Source organism: Belonocnema kinseyi, chromosome 7 (genome assembly GCF_010883055.1).
Source record: "Belonocnema kinseyi isolate 2016_QV_RU_SX_M_011 chromosome 7, B_treatae_v1, whole genome shotgun sequence".
Lineage (NCBI taxonomy): Eukaryota > Metazoa > Arthropoda > Insecta > Hymenoptera > Cynipidae > Belonocnema > Belonocnema kinseyi.
In genome coordinates this window covers 95,338,481-95,356,488 of record NC_046663.1, presented here as the reverse complement: position 1 = coordinate 95,356,488, position 18,008 = coordinate 95,338,481, and the positions used below count along the sequence as shown (strand labels likewise).

At 30.6% G+C, this 18,008-nt stretch overlaps 1 protein-coding gene across 2 annotated transcripts in view; it reads left to right on the top strand.

Annotated features, from left to right (window-relative positions):
* LOC117175805 (dual specificity tyrosine-phosphorylation-regulated kinase 2-like) overlaps positions 1-9,859 on the top strand; it is a 50,879-nt gene extending 41,020 nt beyond the window's left edge. For both annotated transcript variants that reach the window (XM_033365555.1, XM_033365554.1), the window contains exon 4: positions 6,269-9,859. In XM_033365555.1, the coding sequence (XP_033221446.1) occupies positions 6,269-6,367 (99 nt within the window). In that variant the 3' untranslated portion in view covers positions 6,368-9,859. The remainder of the gene's footprint in view (positions 1-6,268) is intronic.
* The last annotated feature ends 8,149 nt before the right edge of the window (positions 9,860-18,008 follow it).

Genomic DNA, 18,008 nt, shown 5'->3' with positions numbered 1-18,008 from the left:
TAGCGAAGCTGCTTCGTGTGACCAGATTTTCTAAAGAATCACACAGTAAATATTTCGAAAAATTGTGATCTTTCCGAATCCAACTTTTACAAAAAATAAGTCTTCTGCTAGTTCGTGCAGAGATTACAGATTTTAATTGATGGATCATTTTTTCATTAGGTAAATAATTTCATGTGGCTGGAATTGAACGAGAGTGAAATGAGGTTTTATTTCGAACCAGTTTCAGTTTATTCTTAATTGAACGTTCGAGAATACAAATGAGTTTAGATTCTGTAACAGAATTATAAAAATGCTTTGGGGCATTTAAATGAAAGTGATATTATTGGCATATTTGTATTATGTTGCGTGACGTATAGAATCAAAATTTGGTGTATTTTGTTTATATTATTGCACATATTTGTAAAAATTTATTAAAATTCAAACACCGTTTTTACTAAGCTACATAGTCTAAAGATTTAGACAACATTTTGATGACAAGAACAATGACTAAAACATTTTGTAACTTTATAAAAAGTTTATCAATCTTTATATCTTTATGAATCTTTATAAAACGGAAGCTCTTTTTATGCAGCTGCAACGATTTTTTGTTTATTATTGTGTTTCAAATAATACAACTTATTGCTTGGATGATTCCTTCGAAATCCTTTCATATTTATCTGATTTCAACTTTTATTCGCTGAAAATTTTGGTATTTGGAAATTCGAATTACTTCCGAAACAAAAGTTTTAAGTTTTTTGAACGCTTTGCAATTTCAATAACACTTAATTTAAAACGTTGCTGATTTTTATTTTGTCAAATTTTTAAGTTTTCAAATTTGGACGATTTTGAAAATTGAACCTTTTGAAATTTGGATTGATTAAAAATTAAAATGGATTTAACTTCTTAATTTTTATAGTAAGGTTCTAAATGAAATTTTTTAAATTTAGACATAATTTATGGTCTAAGATTTTTAATTTATGAGTTTTAATCTTTATTATTTGAAATTTGTAAGCTTTCAACTGAATGATAAAAAATGATAATTGTTAAAATTACCAACCATAAAATGGTTTCAAATTTACGGTTTAAATTTGTAACCTGTTATATAATCAATACTATATTTAGAAAAGAAATTAACAAATTGAAAACTTCTGAATTTCAGCCGCATGATTTTTCAGAACACGGGAGTTCAGAAAGTTATTCATGGAAGTTCAAGTTAAGCGAAGACTGTTCGAATCATATCTTTATAGCTTTATGTCGATGGTTTCGTAATAGTCGAAATCAATTAAATAAATTTAGAATCGGAATTCACCGAAAAGTCTCTTTAACGGTTACGTCGATTTGTATTTAATTCCCACTTAATCTTTTCTTAATTTAATAGCGAATTGAGGAGCTTTTAATGCTGATTTCAAATAAATAGAGCTTACGAATCTGAATGAAAAAAGAGGGTAAGATGCGTCTTGACAAGAATTGGAAAAATATAATACAATCGTCGTGAATAATTTTATGTAAGTCCTGATTGTATTAGCGATCGAGAGGAAAGGTTCCAAAGTTTTTATCTTCGCTTTATGTCTGTTGCTTAAAGTCTGCTTTGAATATAATTAACCAAGTTACGTGCTAGTACGAGAAATGTTTTCTATCTGTTAGATAAATTGGTAGAAAAAAATTATTTTCAACTGGAAAAACGTTGCTATTATGAAAATATAAATTCAACGGTGTAAATGTTTATTTTAAATTCTTTAGTTGGCTACTTTTTACTTTTTTAAATAATGAATATACACAATTTTTATAAACAAAATTGTTTCCTCTTTAAGCTTCTTGATCATTTTTATTCACAGATAGAAAAATTATTTCTTTACATAAAAAAGCGATATAGTTTAATTAAAGGAGATGCCCAAGTAAAGCCAAGTGGAGAAGGAAAATTAAAAAAAAACTAAATAACAAAAGTGGCAACAGCAACGAAATCAGAAATACGCGAAAAAGTGTAAATAACTAAGTCGTGATATGGAAAGGGATATCTTGTGATATGGAACACTAGGTATATCGTAGTTCTTAAAAATAACGTTTATAAATATGTATGTATATTGTACTATGCTATCACGCTAAAGGCTAAAACCCATGATTTATTCATAGCAAAATTACCGGATGAGAAGGCTTGCATTAAAAAATATTGAGATTTTTCAATCATTAAAATTCCAAAGGTTCATATCAACGAAATAAAAAACCCCGATTTTTTGTTGTTAAAATTATTTGGACCGAAAACGCTATTCTATCGAAAAATTGCGAATTTTGAATTTTTAGGGGTTTAACTACCCTTGCGTATCACAAATTTAGAGACACAGACGGAAGGTTCAAATTTCGAAATTTGCCAATGGAAAAACGTCAAGAATCTTGCCTTCTTATGCTCCAAATAACGAAATTCTAACTTGCCATTTTTAACATTTTTAAGCAATCATATAATAAAGCTGCATTTTAGTGATGGTGCCGAAATGTCTCACCCAGCCTATAATAAGGGTATTAAGAATGATATTTTAAACGTTTATTAATTCTCAAAATCCTCTTTCAGTTAACGAAACTAATAGAATTACTATCCAAAGCTGTCAAACATAACCTTAAATAAATAAAAATACTATTTTTGATTGTGTACAAAAATGCATCACTTTATCGTAATATATTCGCTTTATTCGAGTATTATCACTTTCAAAATATAAAATCATGATAGAAAATTTTAAACATCATTTTTCACCACAGCTGTGTTTGCGGAAATCAATCCTGATAACGTGAAATGAGCAATACTAAGTTAAAAAATCTTTTTTTGTCATAATTATTCGAAAAACCGGAAATAAAAGTAGCTAAAAGTACTTAATTAAAAGGTTTTACATTTTTTCTGTTTTATGGTTTTGTGAATCAAAAATAATGCAATATTTGTGAGATTACCATTGACTGCAGGAAATTTTCCAATACTTTTTAATGGAAACCTTCTTTTCGGATGTAGCCTGTTAACAGATGCTGACCGATCAGAGGATAAAGTCTACGGTCTTAGGAATCGTTGTACGTGGCTTAGACTGAGACGAACCCCCTTGGTTCATTTTAACGTAATCCCTTTTTAAACATTACGAGTTTACGTCCTGACCATTGTGTAGACTTCAGTCCACAGTCCAGAAAAGTACTGCCAGTAGTATGTAACTTTCTTTGCCCTAATTTTGGATTATTTTTACAAACAGTCAAGTTTTCTAGATACTTCACAAGACTTTTTCTTTGATCTCTTTTTGAGAATCATTTTTCTCACGTATCAATTTTTGCCTCGTTTTTTGCTCGTGCAACGCATCCTGATACCAACGAAATTCGAGGAAGACGAATTAATGATAATATTGTGTAACCAGAAATCTTAAGAAAAGAAAAACGCCCTATAACCATAAATTCTCGGTGTTGTGTTACGGTTGTCACCAAAGATTTTAATCTAGAGAAAATTAGTAAAATTTGATTAGCATTTTCGTAGAGTGAAAATTAAACTAAACTATAAAAGTTCATATGAAAGCAAGTTTCAAGAGAATTCTGGTTCGCATTAATTTAAATCCAAGACGTACAAATAACGTTTAGCATAATTCATGAAAATGATACGTTAATCGACTCGATATCCCGCATGAAATGAGGAAAGAATAATAGCAGTGGTTACTACGCATTGACTTGATTGAAGGTAAAGACGATTGACGTGGCAAATATTTCGTTTTATAGAGAAATATCCCATCACATCAAGAAAGTTCTGATGGTAAATTGCAAAATTTGACCAGAAAGATTTTTCTTTTGTGCAAATGTGACACGTTTTTTTCTCAAAGTAACTGAAGAAAGATTATACGGAAAAAATTGTCGGTAAAAAAGTCGCGAACTAGCAGCTAGGTCTCGGACGCAAAAACATTCATCGGGTATTGATGGATTTTCGTAAATAATCTGTGAACTATGAGAAAGAATTGACGAACTTGATGTGAAAATTCCAAAACGGTTCATCACTTTTGTTTCGTCAAAAATTATATAAATATTATGAATGGCTGGAAAATAATTCTCATAGAACTCGCAAGCTGGCTCGACCAAATTTAGGCAACTAACCGGCACACACGTAGCTAGAAGTTTGATAAACCCAGTATGGTTTGGCCACGAATGCGCGTGTTTTCTCACTCACAGTTGATGTTTAGGAGCTTGCGAGTCAGCAGTTTTTCGTGGGTTTGAATCCTCCGCGTTGAGAATTTATGAATTAAGAAATACGATTCAATATTTAATTTTTCTTTCTGTTCTCTGAGACCTAGCCACAAGTCCGCTCGGACAAATGCAAATCTTTGAGATTTCTTGTTCGATCCCCGAAGTTAAGCAGCGCTTGACTCTGTATACTCGGATGAGGGCCGCCGTAAGATACCGGGTGTGTGTATTTATCAGCATTTAAGCTGTCTTCACTCTGGAACCAATAATAATAATAACAATAATAATAATAATATTTTCGTGACTTTTTTACGGAAAATTTTTTCCGTGTATAAAATACAAAATAATTCCACAGAGAAACCTGTAAATGCGTAGTGCATCACTCATATAATATGTCCTTTCAGCGAGATGAATAATGCGATAAGAATGAAAAGTGAAACCTTGTCGAGTCCTCTCACTCTTATTCGATTAACTCATAAGGAATTAGACACGTGTATTGTAATAAACGCGAAATTCTCGGAGACTTTTATACGAATTTCTACCGCCATTAAATAACAATTTGTTAAGTGAAAGGTGAAAAAGAGACTATGTGATGTAAAGAAAGGCAAATTTACCTGACATTTCTTAAGGACAATTTTAATCCTAGCCAAGATCGAGACCCACGCATTAATTGCATTAAACGCATACCTCTAAATGATACGGGAAAACAAGTCGATAAAAAGAGGAAGAAAAAGCATTTCATTTTCAATATAAGATTGAATTAACGATAGACTGTTTTATGTTTCTAATATAGAGTACATCTCTATAACGAATCATTTTTAGAATCTAAAAAAGACGATACAGTTTAAAGGTTTGTAAAACGTGATGTTTTGGATACTCTCGAATGTTTTTTTGGTATTGCCATAGAGATTGCGAAATGCCTTTATTAGGGATTTGATAACGAATTTTGTATTAGAAGTTACTAGATTGTCAAAAACAACGATTCGTTCTTGTAATTTCGAAGTGATAACATTTTTACCATATTAACTATTTAGGAATATTTGAATAATCAAGACCTGAGATTTCTAAAATTAAACGTTAACAGTGATTTTTAGGGAGTTCACTTCTCCTCTGATATTTTTAAAATGATTTTAAATTGAATTTTGGAATGCTTGCAATTCTGAGTTTCCTCGCATAAAAACAGGATCAAAGCGCATTTGAAACTCGTTGAAGTTTTGGGATAATTTATTCAAACATCAGCATTGATAACCAAATTTATTGATGCTTAGGCACACAATATATGTGATTTTTGCATACTGATAAGTGTGTGTCCTTAGCGAGCTACTTTGAAAACGAATTCATAATACTTATAGAATAAGCTAGCGAATCGTAATTCAATTAAATCATAGTTAAGCGAAGAGATTAAAAGTCGGTTGATAGTCTCGACGATACAAGTTTTATTTATTTTAGCTCGCTGGGTCACATTAATTGATTTCTTAACCGATCGAATTATATTGTGCCGCTGTATATTTTGTCAAAAATGGTTAAATTCGTGAGTTTTTAAAATGTGAAATCGGAAATACTGGAAATTGTCATTGAATATAATAATTTCCAACATTCCCAAAAAATATATACATATCTGATACTTTCTAATCTTTTAGTCGTCGAAGATGTCTTTTCCTACGTTGCGGTTCTTAAAATTTAGAATTCGCTTGCCAAAAATGAACGAAATTTATATTTAATTAAATTGAGTGTAAATTGGAACCCTTCTTGTTTGACAATTTATGAATACATATTCCATTTCGCGAAACTCGCTGATTGCCTTCACATCGATAAATTGATTTTCCAAGAAAAAATTGAAAAAAATAAAAAGGCTGAGAACACCATAGAATTAAAGTGCCTTAAATTTAAAAGAAACAAATTATTTATGATTAATATAAGGCCGTTGACTGATTTTTCAAAATTTTGGAACTTCGTTACGAAATTTAATGAGACAACTCCCTTTTGGATATATGCTTTTTTAACGATACGAAGGGAAATGTTGCGAGTTTTGTGAAATGAAGTAGATGTAATATTTCTACTAATGTTTTTTATATTTTTGAATCTTATCGCTTTGTTCTAGGTAATGAGGTTTCCAAAAGTGGAACAACCCTTTCGGGACGATCACCGCACCGGTGCGGCGGGAGCGAACCACAGAACCGTCCAACTGAATAAGTTTTAGTCTCGTTTAGTCCCCACAGAAAATCGATTTTCAATCCATCCCCCACGAAACGACTGCTTTCATAATCAACGGATCATCTCCAATCAACGTAAATTCATTTCCAAAAACGTACTCCGTCCCGAAAGGATTATCATCGTCCTAATTACTCATTCAGTTTTGTTCTTCTTATTTTAGTGTTCCTCTGTGATTATTTAATTTAGATGAAAAAACAGTCTTATTTTCTCCAACCAATTTTTATCTTATTTTTCAAATCCTCGCATTTTCTTAGAGTTAATCTCTTTGTCTAGAACATTTCATGTTTCAGAATTCGTGCAATGTTTCTCATTTTTCGCAAGCTGTTTTCTCATTTTCGTCACATTACATTTCATCGATTTTATTCATCATCCAGACGGTGAAACAATTAAAGTGTTCAATTCTGTACTTTTTACTCAAAACCTGTACGACTTACTTAAGTTACTGCGAATGTGAAAACAATTGTAAATAATTTTTCAAGTTATTTTTATGTTCAAAACAGCGATAGAAAGACTGAAAGGAACAAGGAAACTGAAAAATTCCAATTTTTTGGAATTAATATTTTAATGAGGGAATTTGCTTTATGGGCTTGCATGTTTCCATAACAATTTTTTTGACTCCTTAAGAATTTTTCAGCAGAATATTTTAGCCAATACGTAATTGTTCGTTTTAAGCGCTTTTTATTGGAAATTCCTCACTTTTGAGCATTTAATATGAAAAACTTGAAACCTCCATGACTAAAACTTTAATTTTGTATAGGTTCTAATTTAAAGTTACACATCTTTAAAAGCATAAAATATTAAAATTGTAGAGTTTTTAATATTTTCAACTCAAGATGTTTTAATTCTTAAGTTTCTAAAGTAGAAACTGTTCAAACTCTAACGTTTTAATTTTAAACGGGTAATTTGGAAGACTTCCAATTTTAAAATATTCTACTGAAAAGTGGATGATTTTTCTAAAGTTTTATTTAAATTTCTTTAAGCTTTTAAATAAAATGTATAAAAGGATTTGAAATTTTTCGATTCTGAAAAAAGAATTTATTTTTCAAGCGCCAATGATTAAAACTTGCAATGAAAAAAACGAAGGTGATGAACAAGAAAGCGTTTAGATTTGAATAACAAGGAATAAATTCTACGTAAAGTAAGGAAAAATTATGTGAATATTAAATGTGAGAGAATTAAGAATACTGATTTGATATTGAATTTACTTGCTATTTAATATGCTGATCAATTAATTTTGTACTTGTAATTGTACAACTTTTGAAATTTAGCCTTGACACAAACCCTGAATTTCTAAAATTCAACGCGTTGAAATGTACCCGTTTTAAATATTTTCAACTCAAGTTGATTTCATAAAATTAAAACTCATCTCGAATTGAGATGTCCTTGTACGCAGTCATTAAATGTACTATAAAAAGAAGTGAAGTTTGCGAGGTAGTATTAAAACTGTAATAACTAGATATTTGAGTAGCGAATGATGATAATTATTGTCGTAAAAGAATTACAGTATTTTATTAAAGTGAGCATACATTTTCATTGTGCAGGATTGTAAAGAAAAGTGAAGTTAGGGTTAAGGTCGCTCCTTTGTGCCGCTTGATATTTTATAGGTATGCCCACCAGGCATAAATGAATGTTCTGGGTCAGATTTTCCTTGTTCTTTTTTTTTCTCTCTTTCGAGTGATCCTTCTTTCTGTCCAATAAAATGCACAGTATGGAAAGTTGAGGGCACGACGAGGTGCGCGTAAACCGCTCTCTACAAAAACTAACAAACCACCTTATTTCGCCCAGTGGCGGGCCAAGGAAAAAAAGAAATTGTAGTTAGAATTACTTCTTCTGTTTCTCTTTTTTGTTCCGCAGCGATTATCGCGAATTGAAAAAAAAAGATGAACGAAAAAAAGTTCTCGTAAGTTGCACGCTCAGAAAGTCCGCGATAATTTTCAAGTTATCGTTTTTAGTACATTTATGTAAGACTCGTGCTACTTTTATTCAAGGTCAAAGAACGATTGCCGAGCATTTTTTATAATATTTTATACTTTAGACTTTGTTTTTGTTTTCTTGTGTATTTTTTGGTGGTAAAGTATTTGTGGATTGTCTTGTGTGAACTTTATTCGTTATTAACGTGATTGTAGCTATTTTGTTTGGTTTACTTAAGATTTGTAATATATTGTGTTTAAGGCATTTTATTGTAAATTTTCTGTAAAGAGTCTCGGAAAAAAGACAACCCGTTTTATGGGAAATCGCTAATTTTTTAAAAGTGACGAGAAAAATGTTCGGCGATTGACTAACCTTACTTTTTTTAGATTATATTTAATATTCGTCACTGCAACTCAGTGCCGAGAAAATCAGCATTCTTTTTTTGAAGACATTTTTTTTATTCACAAAAGCACTGCTATTAAGAAATGCCATCAAAGTAATTTGTTTTAAATTTTCAACAGTTCGAGTTACTAATTGCTGTCTGAAAAAAATAATCTCTCCGCATTGTTTTATATATAATAGACTAATAGACTGGTTCACAACAATGGATTTGACTTAAACAGAAAATCTTTGAAAAATAAAGAAAAATAAGAGACTGAACTTTTGAGGGAAACAATAGTTCACCGGACTGACTCCGAAAAGTTGGTTGCAGCGATCGATGATTCGCTTCGAGAAAAATTCTGCAGAATGAAGAGAAAAAATAAAACAAATTTAATCTAGGCCCCGTTTCTTTCATCTATATTCTAGAATAAAGTTATATTTCTGTTCAATTTGCTCAAAGTAGTAAAAAGTCATTTGTCAGTCATTTTAAAGAAACGTTTTTTAGTCTTTACATTAATTAAAAACCTTTTTATAAATTGTTTAGTACAGTATAATGTTTAAATGTAGTAATTTTTGGAAATTTCTTATTTGGACTTTTGCATGCGTAAATTTCATTTAAGATAAATGTGATATTGTATATACGTGTATTTATGTTTAAATTAGCTTTGTTCTGCAGAGTGTTTTTTTCATTCGAGGCGACACTTTTTGCATGAGGAGAGCCACGCTTTTATCGCGAACTTATCGTATAATTTACCATATAAGTTTAGGATTATGAGAATTTTATTTAAGTGACACTGCAAATTTGATCTCTTAATCGTACATACATAATATAGCGATATTTACATTAATTACAACAATTATTATTATTATTATTATTGAAACAAGCCATGCCCGTTATGTCCAACCGCATTTTACCTCCTTCTTCTGCTTCTCGACTAATTGATAGTCAAGCAAGAAGGTAAATTGATTATTACACAATGTTTTCTTGAATGAGGTAGCGCAAAGCGAAAAACCAACCATACGCGAATGTACGATATTACTATGCTACAATTATTATTATTGCGCATATTCTCAATGTATGACTATAATACATTTTCGCTACGATTAATGGAAACGCGAATCTGATTTTGTAAGAAAATGCTCCGACTTGAATATGAAACAAATAAACGCTGCTTATGACAGTTGACTTCAAGATTTTTCATTTCTGACCCTCATTTCCGAAATTAATTTATTTTAAAACTGATCATTTTTAATTTATTAGCAATCATGACCTCGTTCTCTAAAAAAATTACCCAAACAAAATAACCGGATTTTTAGATGTATTTTAAAATTGTTAGTTTTCTAAATTGAAATTACTTAGCATTTAAAATTTTGAATTTTTTAAAACTTAATTCTAAAACTGTCGAATTTCTAAGGCCTTAAGATTGAAATTTTACCATTTTGAAGGCTAGAGTTTCTACATTTTAACTAAAATAGCACAGTTTCAGTGATTATTTTCAGCTAAGAGCCAATCACTTATGTCCTGTTTTTCATAACTTATTTTTCAGACATTTTGAATAACTTTTTCTCCATTTAAAGAATTTTTCGATATGGTAACCCTTTTGAAAAATGTATCTTTTCGCAAGTTATACATGTAATATATAATAATTTTAAGATAATTCATAACTAAAAATAAAATGTTTAAAAATTGAGAATTTTAGTTTTAAAAAATTAAAAGTTGAAAGCAAAAATTGAAATCGTATATAACAACTTCCTATTTCAATGATTGGAAACCGAACAATTTTAAATGTAAAAACTGAAAGTTGTACAAGATCAAATTTAAAATGTGAATTTTCTCTTTCAAAACATTCGCGCGTACATATGTAGTGATATTCGTTAAGAGTTATCACAAGTTTTTCTTTTGATTAAGGGCATGTGACACAGCTAAATACCTATATTACCGACCTCACTTTTTCAGTTCACTGAATGTTTTTTTGAACCTAAGAACTTTTTCTGTAAATAAAATATTCACCTGAAACTTTGGAAAATGTATTAGAGTACAATAAAGTACGTTCAGGTACTGCATTTTGGTAGGAACTTCACTGAAAATTATTTCATCTTTTTTCTGAACCTCGACATTTTTTGAACGTTGGAACTTTTTTTATATATAAAATATCGGTCTCAAACTTTGAGAAATGCAAGAGCCGAAAGAAAACTACGTTTAAGCACAAAGCTTAATAATAAAAGATGTAAAAAAAATTTCAACTATCAGTTCCATCGGCATCAGCCGGTAACGTTGTACACGAAAATACGAATCCTCTAGAGCCTCGTCTAGTGGCCGCCAGGGTTCGTATTTTCGTGTACAACGTTACCGGCTGATGCCGATGCAATTGATAGTTGAAATATTTTTTTTTACATCTTTTATTATTAAGATTTGTACTCAAACGTAGTTTTCTTTCGGCTCTTGCATTTATCAAAGTTTGAGATCGATATTTTATGTATAAAAAAAGTTCCAACGTTCAAAAAATGTCGAGGTTCAAAAAAAAGATGAAATAATTTTCAGTGAAGTTCCTACCAAAATGCAGTACCTATAACGTACTTTATTGTACTCTAATACATTTTCCAAAGTTTCAGCTGGATATTTGATTCACAAAAAAGTTCTTAGGTTCAAAAAAACATTCAGTGAACTGAAAAAGTGAGGGCGGTAATATAGGTATTTAGCTGTGTCACATGCCCTTAAGAAGGATTTTTATGATGTAAGAAAATCTCAAAAATATGGGTATATATATAAAAATATGTGTTTTTTAACAATCTATTATTAAAATATACTAAAAAGAAACAAAGTAATTACTTCTGAAAAGGAGACATATAAAAATATTAATAATATAAAAATAATAATGTGTCAAAATATAGAAGCCAAGGGTGTATGTAAATGTTAAAATGAATTTCTCACATAAATTTAATGTTCAATATTTAAGCCCTGTGCTTATATTTTATGCCGCATTCTTTTTTTTAATTCCCTTATCAGAGGTAATTATTTTTCCTTCTTAGTATATTTTAATAAATAAAGGTTATTTTACAAACATTTTTCAAAACGATATAAGGTAAGGGGGCAGCGCCAACCGGAGGGGCAAAGGTGACTTTTCTAATATCGCAATTATTTAATAATTTTATTTCTACTTTGCATTAAATAAATCTATTTTGTTATAGCGATAGTGTTACTTACTGAAATCTTAAAAATTGACGTTGCAAAGGAAAAATTATGCAGAAAATAGTTTTTGCCACGAAAAAATGGAAGATTGGCTGACAGGAATATAAAGTTTTCAACTTTAATGACAATACTTACAGTATAACAATTTGATATTTGGCAGATAACACAATATTACACAATGCTATTATAATAATTAGATATAATCCAAGTCAAAAATATATTAAATCTCGTAAATAATTGAGGCCTGGCCAGGGGGGAAGGCCCCACGAAAATAATAGTTTACAAGTGCTTAGGCGATACACGTGTCACAAGTTTAATTGAATATTATTTTTCTGAATCCAATCGGTATGCAGGTTTCTTGTATTGGCACGGTAGAAACATTGCGTGAAGTCTGTTTCTAGTAGAATGTCAACGAATAAGAGGTTATTTTACAGCTTTCTCTATTTTTATTCCAAATGACTTATTGTACTTGCTGGATATTTATAAAGGTAATTTTTCCAGTATGTAAAATACCATAGAAGCTAACCATCATATTTTCCTGTCTTTAGACGTTATGATTTTAGTAAAAAACTGTGGTCGGCGCTGCCCCTCTTAAACTATTTTTTGCATAAATTGAAATAAAATTTCAAATTTAATTGATCACGTTTCAAATACAAATGAAAAAAAATCCGAAAATTTAACAGAATTTATTTAAAGTATAAAGAATAGTACATTTATATACAGTCTACAAGGCCCTTTTTCAGCAAAAGTACATGATAAAAAAACTAAAAATCCTTTTTTTTTAATTAAATAAAAGATATGTTTGTTTCTTATTAGCGCATTCAGGTGCACCAGTAAAAGGCCGTCGCGTTAATCTAATCACATTTATCTGTCCTTTTTTAGAAATTATATATCGTCAACTTTTACCCTGAAACAAAAAAAACAATATCAATTGAATTAAATAAACAATTCTTCGTGCAATAAATCAATTAAGCAATAAGTTAATTATTTATACTGAAATACCAAGTTGAATAATTTTTAGTTTTTAATGTTTAATTAATTTATTAACTTAAATATTCCTCATTTTCTGGACGGTCGATTTTCAAAGGCCTCGAGTATTTATTTAAAGTTGAATGGTTCTGATCAAAATTGTTTATTCTCAAATTCTTCCGATTTTAAACACTTTAAGCCTAATATATATTTCAATTTTGTAAGTTTATATTTTAAATTGATTAGTTGCAAACGATTGATATTTTATATAATTCACAGTCTTGAATACCTTCAAACTTTAAGCTGATTGCTTTTAATTGCAAGTTACACAATTTAAAAGGATGCAGAATTTAAACTGTCCTGCATTTGATTACAAATTTGATAATCATTAATCCTCTAAATGATAACTTGTTTAACAATTTTGCACTCTTGAAATTTGAAAACATTCAGACTTTAAAGTCTCAACTTGAAATTGTTTAATTCCCAGATTTTTCTAGTTTAATTTCTAAATTTTGAATGCTTTGAAACTGAAGTTAGTTGTATTTAGTTTCAAATAATTACTTTAAAATGATTTGGTTTTAGGATTTATACGTATAAGTATTTTGAGGAAAGAGACCCTTAGATATAATTTTTCTTTTTAAAAATTCTTCTACCCACGGAATTTGTTTCAATGGCCACAGCAAATTTAAGAAAACTTGGAGTTTATTATTGGATACTGGAGTTACATAGGGAAAATTGTATGAGAAAGGTAAATATTAAAACAAACTGGTTGAAATTTTGAATGTATAATTTTTTGGGCCATTGGAATGAAATCAGTGGAGAGGAGTAAATTATTTTTGAATTTTAAAAATAGATGACACCCTGACATTGAGCATGTGTATTGTATTATATATTAGAATTCGATTCGAAGATATAGATAGGGTCCTATAATTTATATTATTGTTGCGATAAAAATGTTGAAAAATGATTCTCCCAATTTATTATAATATATAAAAAAGGAGAAAGAAGCTACGATGATACACTGCTGGTTAAAATTGTGCGTACACTTACTTACTGCACGAAAAAATATGTAGTTGAAAGAGTTTTTTAACTGTTAGAAATCTTATTTAATTCTGCGCCGAATGAGCCCTATCCTGAAGTAATTTCGATTAATAGGGACCGAGATTGCATGTAATAAAGTGCGACCTATTTTCCGTTTTCGACTAATTTACTATTCTCAAATTCCACTTTTCATGCTTTAGGAGTTTAGGGAATTGAATGAAAAGAATGAAACTTCGCTAAATTGAATTCTGAAGTCTCCTTTTTAAAATGAAACCAAGAACATAATAAAATATTTACTGTTTCTTGAATTATCATGAAAAATATGGAAGCGTCTGTTATTTCACATATGTGTTAACAAAAGATGAGCTCGACTGCTGCTTCACCTACCGATTTTCGTCTTTTGCACGCTTCTACATTTTTTATGATTAGTCTAGAAGCAGTAAATAATTCACTTCTCTAACCATGCAGATAGTGAAATTTTAGAATATAAAATTGGTCAAACAAAGGAAATGGTTCGGTCTTTCTTACATGCTATCTCGACCCCTATTAATCAAAATGACTTAAAGTAGAGCCCGACCGACGCGGAATTAAATAGGCTTTCCAAACGTGTTTTAAGAATCTTTCTAGCTTTATTTCTCGCAGAGTTAGTCACTTTTTAAGACAAGCCTGCATTAATTCGATTTTCGTAACTGGACGCATCATTTTGGCCGGTGTATATGTTATACGGTCCAAGCTCGATTAGTGGTTCATCCGCAGATTGACCGATTGCTCCGCATTTGCATCGGCACTTCTTGGTCCAACTACGGGGCGTTCAAGACACTTTGGTCGAAGTCCGAAATTATTTTCCTATTTTTATTTCTCTTCGTACTGCTTTTAATTTTACGTATAAAAATTAATAAATGTACTCCAGGATCATATTAAATGTCTGATAAGACATTTGCCCATTCTCATTGAAACGATAATATACATTTATAAAATCAAGAATGTGAGGAAATCAGAGTTTCTTCTTATATTTTAATTGAAGAAATGTCTTCTTATTCCAATCTTTTATGAAAGATTCATAGAACATAAATAACTGATTATATATCTTATTCAATTTCTACTTTTAAATTCATAAAGTCGAAAATCTGATGAGTATAGTAGGATTATTTTTTGTATTAAAAATCCAAAATTAGTAGGATGGGGGGTGAGTGGATTTTTTGTTTAAACAAGAATATTTTTAAGTTGCGCTTTTATTAGTGAGTTCTTATTCGGTGAATCTGCTCGCTCGTTGCTTCGACAATCTGCTGGAAACGGATGAACGCATGAAACCAATAAATGTATATTGAGCGCCAAGACAGCGAAGTACACTGGTGAAAGTTTCGGATAGAAAAACGTTTATCCATTTAAATCCATTTTATTTCGGAATTCGCATCCAAACCAAACAGTTTCATTCCGATACAATCCGAAGTCGGGAGAAAGATTTCTGTCTGAATGAGTCCGAGGTCGAACTAAAGTTTTCTATGCGATTTAATCTATTTTATCCGAAGTTGGAACAAGGGTTCAAATCCGACTTAATCCGAAGTCGAAATAAGAATGACAATCTGATTAAATCCCACCTAATCTAATTTCAAAATAAGGATGCCAATCCGACTGAATGCGACCTAATCTGAGGTGAAACCCAAGATTTCTATCCAACTGAAACCGAACTAATCCGAATTCAAACAAAGATTTCTATCGGACTGAATTTCAATCCGATTTAATCCGAGATTAAAGCAAGGTTCCAATTCGAATGAATCTGACGTAGTGCGAGGTTGAAGCGAGGATTCCAATCTTATGCAAAGGATATGCTGTTCAATGAATGAGTGCATACATGCATGCATACCACATATATGCACTTGCATTTTTTTAAATAAAAATGTTATTTTCAATTGAATAGTCACAAATTTATTGTTGCGTAACATAGAGGTATATTATATACAATATGAAGTGTAAAAATTTTTTCATTTATCATACCGATTTTAACTATATTTTAGTTTATGATGTAAGAATTTCAAGAACAGAATTGACATTGACAAGGATTGAAAGATATGGGGTCACATAATTTTGTGATTTATTCTGAATGAGGAGCATTGAAACGTGGGTTCTGATTCAAATGAATTGGGGACCCGTATTAAAAATTAAAATGGATTGAAAAGTGAGTTCGGATTGATTTCGGATTCTTTCGAATTGATTTCAGATTCTTTCGGATTGGGGCATTTACCAGAAAGGATTGAAAAACGTTCGGATTAATTCAGATTGGTGTAACGGATTGAAAAGTGTGTTCGGATTAATTCAGATTGGGATCACGGATTGAAAAGTAATTTCGGATTAGATTTTGAGATTAAGTCGGATTGAAAAATATTCTCTTAGAGGGCGATAATTATTATAAATTAAATTATAAAATAACTATATTATAAATTGATATACAATTTTTATTATTAAATTTTTTTATTATATTTTTTCGATTTCCGGTCGGGTGCTTTTACCACTAAGCTACTAGAGAGATCGATAGAGGAACCTTTTTTTCAGAAATGCACGCATTTCCATTTTCACGGCTAGTCTCCTATGATAACACAGATTCCTTGTAAATTCGAATTCTATAAAAAGTTAAAAATATAACACCTTGCTAAAGACAGCATGTATTTCTGAAAGAAGATTCCTCTATCATTCTCACTAGTACCTTAGTGGTAAAAGCACCCGACCGGCAATCGGAAAACCATTGGTTCGATTCCCAGCAAAGCGAAGATCTTTTTTTAGAAAAATATTAATCAAGAATAATTTTTAATTCATAGATGCATCTATTCTGAAAAGACTTTAAGAATTTCTGTTATTTGAGGAGTTAACTTTGATCGATAGGGTTGATTTCCATTTTCACGGTTGGTGATTTATATCTCCACTGATCGATCGTTACCATCTCCTATGATGATAAAAACACAAAAATAAAAATTGTTTATTAATTTATAATCTTAATTGCTAACTTGAAAAATATTTTCTCTGTAAGAATGGATTGAATTTGTTTAAATAATTTGTTGCTAATAATAAAAATCAATCTATGAAATTGCTTAAAACAATATTTATAGTTAGTTTATGATTTCACTCATAATAATCATCGCCCCCTAATCGAATATTAACAGTTTCAGTAGTAGAGTAGTAGAATATTTTTTGAGTGTTGCATCTTTATGAAATTATTGAGCCAGAAATAACGATTTTTACGAAAGTCTGTCTGTGGTCTGTAGGCACGCTAACTTTCGAAAGCCTGATCAGATTAGATTGAGCATAGGAACAGGTTTTTAAGGCATACAAAGAAAGAACAAGAAAAATTGTTTTTAATAAATTTTTGTAAAACCAACATAAGATGATGGAACTCACAGTTTTTGTTTTCATCGCAAAAAATAACATTAATACAAATTTTAATTTTTGGAAAATGGCACAAGATACGTAAAATACAATACAAATAAACAAATTAAAATTTTGGAAAAAGATACGTGATAAGAATGTGTTCGTTAAAGCCGATGGTTTGAACTTTAATTTCAAAAGTGATCTGCAAAGATGTGGGGTAAGTACAATGACCGAGCGCGTAGCGGGAAGCAAATGCATTATCGAGCGTGAAGTGAACCGTGCGTGCAGCTAGAAGATTTTTTGTAATTAATTTTTTGCATTCAGGTAAGATATTTAATCAGTTGTTTATGTTCCATAACTTTGATTAGAAATACGGAATAATAAAGTGTTTTTTCAATTAAAATATAAGAGCAAATTCTGGTTATTAATTGGAAAATGTCTTCTCAGACATGCAGTATGATATAATGAGTTCATTCAATAATTTTAATACGTAAAATTAAAATCAATATGAAGAGAAATGAGAATAAGAAAATCATTTTGGACTTCTACCAATGTGGCATGGAAGCTTCGCAGTTGGACCAAGGAGTGTCGATCCAACTGCGGAGTGACCGGTCGATCCGCGGATGGACCGCCTCACTGGGCTTGAACTGTAATATATATATAATTAAAAATTTGTCATAAGGACAACCGCAGGATTTCGCCGGGAGCGGGTGCTAATCTGGAAAATTGCACCCGCTTGCAGCGAAATCGCGGTAAAATTTCAGCCACAACCACG